Here is a 9,407-nt window from a genome sequence, read left to right as displayed (position 1 = left end):
TTTTTTTTGTTTTAATTAAAATTTTAAATATATATTTTAGTTTATTAAAAAATTTTAAACTTTTTAAAATATTTTTATTAAATATGATGATTAATTTCACCATAATACATGCAAGTTATCTTAAATACCTCACATAATTATTTGTAGGGAGGCATGTGCTATAGAAAAGAAAATATAAGATAAGATTAAAAAATACTATATTTAATGAGATCAGGTATAAACTATTCAATACATGTGTATCAATATGATGGATGCTCAACATGATTATTCACTTTGGGCAAAGCTTTTTGGTCTCATGTTGAGTTTCCTTTAGCAAGTGTTCATGGGTGAGTCAATGAAGGCAGAGTCAACGAAGGCAAGTTGTTTTGATGGGTTGAGTTGGAAGAGTGTATAGGAATAAGTCCTTTGGTTGCTTTAGCAACCTCTTAAATGTAATTCTCAAGCAATTCAAGTGCAAAGGATGAGTATATTTGAGTTGTGGTAGTGCAAACTCACTGTAGGATGAGCATGATGATACATATTTGTGCTTTCGTAGTGGTGAATCGTACTCATGACTAGATTGATGACCCTTCAATTGGCGTGATGACAAGTTGAAATGAGATGACATCTCTCACTAAAGGGGGTGAATTCATCATATTTGGAGGGTCTAATATGAATCCATGGAGTCTCCCACTTGGATGATCTTCTTGGGTTGCTTTGCTGAATTAAATTAAGTCCTGGTTTTCTCATGCACTTCTGGTTGAGGGCTACTATTCTTTATTAAATGTTTACTCATAGGGTCCGTCAGGTCCAAGTTATTCTATTAGAACCTATTAAGTACTTGTGAGACATTTGAAAAGACATATATGAGTATACAAGTTTAAATAATGTTTGGTTTAAATTATTGTTTGAACCCTTGTGGTTCATTATTCTCTCAAGAGATGGAGTTGTTCATAAGTAAAGATATGTCACATCTCGGGTCCAGAAGACGATACATCTTGGCAACCCAGAATATGATAAGGGTATAGAATAGAATGTTCTATTTTATACTCACAAAAAGGAAAATTGGATAAACTAATCATATAACTATAAGACCCGTCATTCGTGATACAAATAATTTTTGCGCATAACTGTAATTTTCATTGATGTAATAGTTATCAATGTTTTTACGTCGAATGTAATATGGAGTTGGTAATGAATTGAATTGGAATTGAGTTGAAAAAGTGATATATATATCATCAGTTAAGCTTAAATTATTCAGACTAAAATGACTAAGTCAAATTCACCAAAATAAACTAGATTCTATAATTTATGAATATAGCAACCTAGAATAAGAGCCTACAATCACGAATAAGAAAAATACAAACTAGTATAAATATAATCAATTAAGACATATCACCACCAATCCAAATCTAAAAACTAAAATAATAATACTTATAATAATTTGAACTTATTCTTGATGAATGATTTTGATCGCCAAGAAAAGGATGGAGGAAGACTCAGCCTCAAACCAAGCTCAAGAAGGTAGAGGGATTCACTTGTTGTTGTTGTTGTGGAAAATAAACGAAGAAGAAGAAGAAGAAGAAGAAGAAGAAGAAGAAGAAGAAGAAGAAGAAGAAGAAGAAGAAGAAGAAGAAGGGTTTTTGCATATGTTTTGATAGATGAGGAAGGGTAAGTATGATGGCCTAGCTTCCATTTTCCTTTAAATGGCTAGAGGGAAGGTATGGAGCTAAAAAATTAATGCGAGCTGGCGGATCTCGTGAGCTAGAGGTGTTGCTCGACCTACTTGCATGCGAAGAAGACACTCGGTTCGGCTTTGATCACCTGTGAATGGGGTCTCGACTGTTCGCCTATTGTTGCAGCCTCGGTTCACACCTAGACTGAAGCCAGTATGGTCTATAAGACTATAACATTATATTCTTCACACATCGTTTGTTTTGTCTATGCTTGCTTGCTCCCAACGAGTTCCTATTACAAAGTCTAATTCTTAATCACAAGCTTCCGATCACATCCATGCTTTCCATGAGAGCTGTAACCAAAAACTACTCATCCCCTTTGCATACCCCTGGTCCAATTGATGTCTACACCAAATGAGCTTCCATAGCTAAATCCTTTTTTATCTTGATGCTTTCCTCTAGAAAGCTTAGGGTGCAAGCAAACCAAACGTTCGACGAGCTACTCGTTATTCGGTTTGATTAAAGCTCGTTCGTGATCGTTTAATTAACTAAACAAACAAACTTGAACAATATTTTAAATACTCGATTCTTAAATAAACAAGCTTGAACACTAATGCGTTCGGCTCATTTATGTTCGCGAATAACATCATTTGAAGCTCGTGAACAAGGTCAACATTAAGCACGATAAGAAGCTCGATAAAAGCTTGATTCTTGAACAAATTGTTCATAAATATATATAAGATGAATCATAGATCGTTTGTTCGTGAACGTGCTCATTTGATAGCTCGAAAACACTAGTTATATATATTATATATATATATATATATATAGCCTCAAAATACCAATTTTGAGTGTTCAAATGATCATTCGAATCAAGGTTGAAATGTTTTTATAAATCAAATTTTAAATAATTTCAAATTATTTATGTCTATGTTCTGTGAATACAAAATTCATCAGTCATTTAAGTTAAATTAATTCAAAATAAATTTTGAATTTATTTATTTTTAAATTATATGAGCCCATGATTGTTTGGTTTGTTATATTTAGGGTGTAAAAATATTCTAAATACATGAGTTTTGAAAATATTGATGCTTAGTTTGAGTAAAAGGAATACAAGGTGTAAAGGGAGTGTATTTCAAATATACAAGCTAGTGCATTTTGCGTGTATTTGGGATTCCTCAAATTTAAGTGATTTTCAAATACATCGCTAACGCATCGCCATTGCTATCGATTACTGGAGGCTACTGTCAACATATGCAAACGGTCAACATAAGATATTATTCTGACCTGACAGTTTACTCTCCACTACCCGGCTCAGCTCATCATGTGCTCTGCCATCCTCGTTTCTCTGCCGTAGCCGCTGTTACTTTCGGTTACAGCAGCATATTATATACTCTGTAATATTGATCCAATGCAAGAAGCGGATAGATGAGAAAAGTTGAAATCCATTGTTCTTCTCCTCTCTAATCTTGTTCCTTGCAGATTAACATGGTATCAGAGCTTCAGTAAGCCTTACGGCTTGTTGGTTTTTTTTTTCCTTTCGCCAATGGAGTCCGGCAGCTCTTCCACGGCGGACAGTATTCCAGTTCTGCCTCCTCCGGTTGAATCAGCCCCACCTGTTTCGGCTCTGCTTGTTGGAACAGCACTTATCCCCACTCAATTAAAGTTCTTAATGTCTACAATTAAGAATGTGATTACAGTTCAGATTACTCCTGAAAATCATCTTCCCTGGCGATCACAAGTGCTCAAGGTCTTTCGAGCAAATAGTTTCGAAGGGTATTTAAATGGCACTGTTCCTCGTCCGCCTCGTCAAATAGCTTCAGCTACCGGAGCGGTAGTTTCGAACCCTCACTATTCTACTTGGTTGTTGTTAGATCAAAATTTAGCCGCTGCTCTTCTTTCAACTATCTCTACATCCCTTCTTCAATATATTCTGCATTTGGCCTCCTGCTCTGAAATATGGGAGACCATCGGCAAACGACTTCAGTCTTCGAATCGTTCCCGCATTCTTCAGCTGAAAAATGATCTTAATTTTATTTCTATGGGAAATAAAACGATGCAACAGTTTTTAACTGATATTAAATTCAAGGTTGATCAACTTACAGCTGCTGGATGCATTTTGGACTCCGAAGATGTTATTATGTACACCCTCAATGGCCTACCGACCTCGTATCAAGGTTTCAAGACAGCGATTCGTACAAATCTGCAGCCATTAAGCTTAGATGATTTCTACTCTTTGTTATGCAGTGAAGAAACGAATCTCGAAAATGAAGCAGCCCGAGCGCTTCATTCTGTTCAGCTCTCCGATCAATCGGTGGCTCTCACAGCATCCTCTGGTCGAGGTTTACCTCGGCAGCCATTTCGTAACAACAGAGCTCGTGGCCGCTTTACTCAATCTCGTGGGGCACGCACGTCTACACCCCGGATTGAATGCCAAATCTGTGGCAAACTGGGGCACTCCGCGGAGAAGTGCTGGCATCACACGAATCTTAACTATGTTAAGAACAACTCGTCTGCATTTGTAGCAGAGTCTACCGACAATGCTAGCTCATTCGATTGGATTTTGGATACGGGAGCAACTTCTCACATCACCCATGATTCAAATCAAATGCTGCTTCTCAACCTTACCATGGCTATCAGCAAATTCAGGTTGGAAACGGGCAGTCCCTTCCCATCTCTCATACTGGTCATGGTATTCTCCCTACTCCTAAACGTAAGCTGTCTTTATTCCTTGTTCTTCATGTTCCTAAAGTTTCTCACAATTTACTCTCAGTCCATCGATTAACTTCTGATAAAATTTGCATTGTTTCCTTTTCCCCTCATGGTTTTGACATAAAGGACCAGACAACCAATCAGTCGATTCTCTCGGGTCCGTGCTCTGATGGATTATACCCCGTCAGTCTTCCTCCAAGATCATCCTCAACTGCTCTTTACACCACCACTAGCTCCTCTCTTTGGCATGCCAGGCTCGGCCATCCTCACAAGGCAGTTTTGTCCACTGTAGCTCGTTGTTATCCTTTATTAAACATTTCGGTTTCCGAAAATGTTTGTCATCCATGTCAAACAGCAAAGAGTCATAGAATTTTGTTTTTCAATTCTAAGTCAAAATGTACTTTTCCCTTTCAAATAGTTGTGTCTGATGTATGGGGTCCTTCCCCTACCTCTTCTATTAATGGATACAGATATTATGTTTTGTTCCTTGATGAGTTTTCTCGCTTCAGCTAGGTTTATCCAATGTGCACTAAAGCAGAAGTGTTTTCTAAATTCATTCAATTTAATGCCATGCTACAAAAACAATTCTCTAAATCTATTAAAATATTTTGTTCAGATGGCGATGGAGAATTTAACAATTCTCATTTTAAAAATTTCTTTTCCACTCAAGGCATCATACAACAGTTTAGCTGTCCTTATACACCCAACAAAATGGGCTTGCCGAGCGTAAACATCGTCATATCATAGAAACTACTCACACTCTTCTTCTTCAGGCTAATCTTCCCCTTCGTTTTTGGTCAGAAACTGTGTTGACAGCAGTGTATCTGATTAACCGACTTCCATCACAAAATACCCTTTTGGAATCTCCATATCAATGTCTATACAAGCACCCTCCTTCCTACTCACACCTCAAAGTTTTCAGCTGTTTGTGTTATCCTTGGCTTCAGCCTTCTGCACGACACAAATTTGCGCCGAAATCTTCTGCCTGTCTGTTTCTTGGCTATAGCAGCAATCATAAAGGATGCAGGTGTTATCATTTAACAAAGCAAAAAAATACTTATATCTCGTCATGTGCAATTCCACCAGTCGACCACCGCCTCCACCACTGGTTGTCCAGCATTGGCAGCACCTTCCACCGCCGGCCACCGCCCTGCCAGCAACCAACACCGACCAAAGTCAGCTGCTTTCCTTCGCCACTAGCCGCCACTCTCTACCACCGGTAATTACTTTTTTACACTTTATATTACATTCACTTCAACTAAAATTAAAAAAAAAAAGTACAAACATACATTTCTTTTATACTATTTAAATAATTCCAAATTACTTAATTTACATGGTATTCATTTTATTCTGTTTTATGCTGTATTCTTTTTCATGCAACCATAAAAGTGAAACCCTACTCTTTTTACTCTTTTACCAAGAGGGGGAATTTTTAAAATTTTTAACTTTAAATTATAACCGGCGTGGACCGGCCGAACAGATTGCGTAAACTGGGCTATTTTGGGAACATGAGCTGCAACCCAAAATTCCCGTCAGCTACGGGTCACAAAGCATCGGGCCACGACCCGCGTCAACTATTAGACAGCTGGATGGCGGGAAAATGGATGTCATTCTCGTAATTTACATAATGCGGCAAACACCGTCCGGTCGCCATAAATATGATTCACGCCTATCTCGCTTCCTTCGTTTCCAACCTTTACCTTCTTCAATCTTCTCCATCTTCCTTGTCGAAACTCCTAAAACCCAGCTAAAACCCTTCTTCCCTGCCCGACCTACGTCGATCTTAGCTTCTTATGCCCAAAAAACCTGTAGTGATTTCATTTAATTTTTAAATTTTGCGTTTGATTTATTTTTGGCTCTTCTGAATCTTTTGATGAAACCTCGAATCGTCATCTAGAAACTTTATCTGAGGCTTTGTCCATCAGATCTCATGGAGATACCTAGCCGGATCCATCATCTAGATTTCCCCGATTTGCCGGTGAAGTTCTCGGAGCATATCCTGACGAAGACACGAAAGATGATTTCTGCTGGAAAAACGAGAGGCCTTCGGCGAAGGCTCGTACGGATCGTCTTCGCTGACGAGGACGCCACTGATTCGTCATCCAGCGACGAGGATAACGTACCCTTCACCCGACGGCGTGTCAAGAGGCACGTCCACGAAATAGGATTCGAGATCGGACCTCGCTTTCGACGTCCCACGCCGGCGAAGCGCCGTGCGGAAGACCGTGACCCGAAGCGATTCCGCGGAGTTCGGCGGCGGCCGTGGGGAAAGTGGGCGGCGGAGATCCGAGATCCACACCGTAGGAAAAGAGTTTGGCTCGGAACATTCGACACGGCGGAGGAAGCCGCCGTTGTTTACGACTCCGCTGCCGTGAAGCTCAAAGGTGAAAACGCCCTCACAAACTTTCCTCACGGAAAGTTACAGTCGCCGGCGGAGGCTGGATCAACGGAAAAGAGTGTCAAAGAAACCTCCCCGCCGTTCGCCTCTCCGACTTCAGTCCTCCGTATAGCCGTCGAGCAGACGCCTTTCGACTGCCTTGGTTACGGCGACGTCGATGCCTTCGGGCTCAGCGTGGAACCGCCGTTATACTTAACGGAATTTTCGTTGCCTAAGCGGCAATGTTGGGAAATGGAGTTTGGCGATTTCAATGCTGAGGATTTTTCGCTTGAAGTCGTTACGTTCTAGCGTTTATGTGGAATTACGATAATACCCTCATAGTGGAAGGGTAATACCGTAATTAAATTAGTTTTGCATTAGAGTTTTTTTCCGGATGTGTGTAAGCTATAACGGTGAGCAATTAGTATATGTTAGTGAGGCTGGCGAGAGTTTTGTCGTTGATACTCTATTAATTAATTGTGATAAAATTATTAATTAAAATGTTGTTTGTTATGATGAGGAGTAAGTGGAAAATATTTTAAATATAAAATTTTAAATAATTAATTTGATGAAAGGTAATTCGAAAATATTTTTTTGTTAAATTTAAATTCATTTTGTAGTTTTTATTGATAAATTTAAAATCCGTCCTGTTTTAATTGACAGCTCTTATTGTCCAACCGGCAGCTGCCAGTGCTAGCATTGACGGCCACCGTCAACCACTGCTGTCTTCCCCTTTGTGAACGCCAACCTTTCATTTGCCTATGTGGTTTATTCATTTTCTTTTAAATTAAATAAAAAATTATCTTCATTTATTTTAGATTTCGTTCGGAGCATTAAAATAATTTTTTAGTTCAAAATACTTAAAAAGAACTTCTCAAATAAAGGGGGAAGGATCAATTCGAATGTCGGAGATAAATCAGAATGCGTCACGTCATTTCTGTGCTCGGTATAATGGCTTGATATCGCAGCTCAGTATAGTTGACATGGTGCATTCTGGTTGATTTTTGACGTTGTTCTGCATCGAATAAATAAATAAATTTGAATATTGATATTGTTGATGCTAGCGTAATGAACCTAGAGACATTCATCAACATTAATTAATTTTTATACAAGAAGTAAAAGAAGAGACTCAAGCAAATCATCTAGATTTCATTCATAAAGCTATGTGTAACAGTAACTACAGTTATGTATTTATATCTCATACGATTTCTTTCCAGAGAAGAGCTTTCTCAGTTTTGGTGAGACCGCGAAGCGAGAGGTGGCGCCGGCGACAATCACTAATGTCGTCTTCTACCGCGGTGCGTTGGCCTTGGCCTGGCGGGTCCGATTATGACTTCTATAACCCGTTGGTTCACATTTAATATTCTCTATAATAACTGAATATCAGTTTAAAATTTTTTAGGCCACTTTGGCGTTTCAAGCATCATTTTCAGCATTCGGTGGTTTTTATTAATCTCTTTTTCCGTTCAAACTCGGGCTACTTTTGGGATGGTTTTCTTAGAGCTTCTTAAAATAATTTTTTAACTAAAAAGTTGATATAAGTAATAAGAGGCTTCGTTTGCCATGGCACTGTTACTATTTTGTAAAATTATTTTTTAGTACAAAAATATTTTTAAAGCCGAAAAAATAGTAATCTAAAGTTGTTCCAAATGAAGCATAAAATTTTATTTTGTAGCGTAGCGGGCAGCGCGGCGGGCTGCGCGGGCGGGTGGAATTTAAAATTTTTTAAATTAAACGGGTTGGCAGGTTTACCCGGCAACCCGCCGAATCAACCTGAACATGACCCGTTTTTTAAACGGGTCAATTTCTGGAACCCGAACCCGACCCGTTTTGAAATCGAATCGGGTTCAACCCGAATTTTCCGGGTCAGGTCCGAGTCGGATTTTCGTGTCGTGTCAAATATTGACACCCCTAGTGTAATCAAAATAATATAATATTATTGAGAGGCAATTATTTCTAAAATGAAATTTCAATGAAATTCAGCTTATTATATCGAAGACGCGACTTGTATAGATGTAATGTATCTTTTAAGTTCTCACTTTTTTTTTTTTTTGGGACAGTTAGGGGATTTGAGCCCAGGTGAGATGGGAGGAATTTCTTTCGTCGACCACTCGGCCGCAGACCCAATCTCAGTACTGGCTTCTTACTATTTTATTTTTTTAAACCATAATTATAATTTTGAGTGATTACTTTTTTGGTTGCTTTCTCATTATTTGCTAGAAATTTTTATGATGGATAGTTATTTTTTACCATCAAAATTTTTAATGTGTGGTATATTTAAGAAGATAGCTATTTGATTTCTTAAAAAAAAATGAACCTTTTTAGATAATATCTCACCAAAAATTTATCTTAATCGGGCACAAATCTCGATGCAAATATGAGTTGTAGGATTCAAAAATTAAATTCGGGATCAACCAAACTCCGATCTCAGCAAACTTATAGTCAAATCAATCATCTTAAAGAGACGAACTTGATGACACCAAATTCATTCCAATCCGAGCCCAAATCAAAAGATCAAAGCATGCTTAGAAGCTTTAGAGTATTAATTGGATGACAAAATGATATTCAAATATGATATGCTTATAATCAAATCGAGTGGTGCGACAAGACGAATTCAACGAGCTCAAGATCATTCAATTTTGACATAAATTTAGCACTCAAAT

General features: G+C 38.3%; 1 protein-coding gene across 1 annotated transcript; it reads left to right on the top strand.

Annotated features, from left to right (window-relative positions):
- Positions 1–6,042: 6,042 nt before the first annotated feature.
- Positions 6,043–7,245, top strand: LOC110116551 (ethylene-responsive transcription factor ERF069-like). The gene has a single exon (XM_020850163.2). It carries the CDS (start codon positions 6,298–6,300, stop codon positions 7,051–7,053), a length of 756 nt encoding a protein of 251 aa, XP_020705822.1. The 5' UTR covers positions 6,043–6,297; the 3' UTR covers positions 7,054–7,245.
- The last annotated feature ends 2,162 nt before the right edge of the window (positions 7,246–9,407 follow it).

This window comes from Dendrobium catenatum, unplaced genomic scaffold, assembly GCF_001605985.2.
Source record: "Dendrobium catenatum unplaced genomic scaffold, ASM160598v2 original_scaffold_76227, whole genome shotgun sequence".
Taxonomy (NCBI): domain Eukaryota; kingdom Viridiplantae; phylum Streptophyta; class Magnoliopsida; order Asparagales; family Orchidaceae; genus Dendrobium; species Dendrobium catenatum.
Note: the sequence above shows the minus strand (reverse complement) of the source record. Positions and strands in the feature narration are given on the sequence as shown.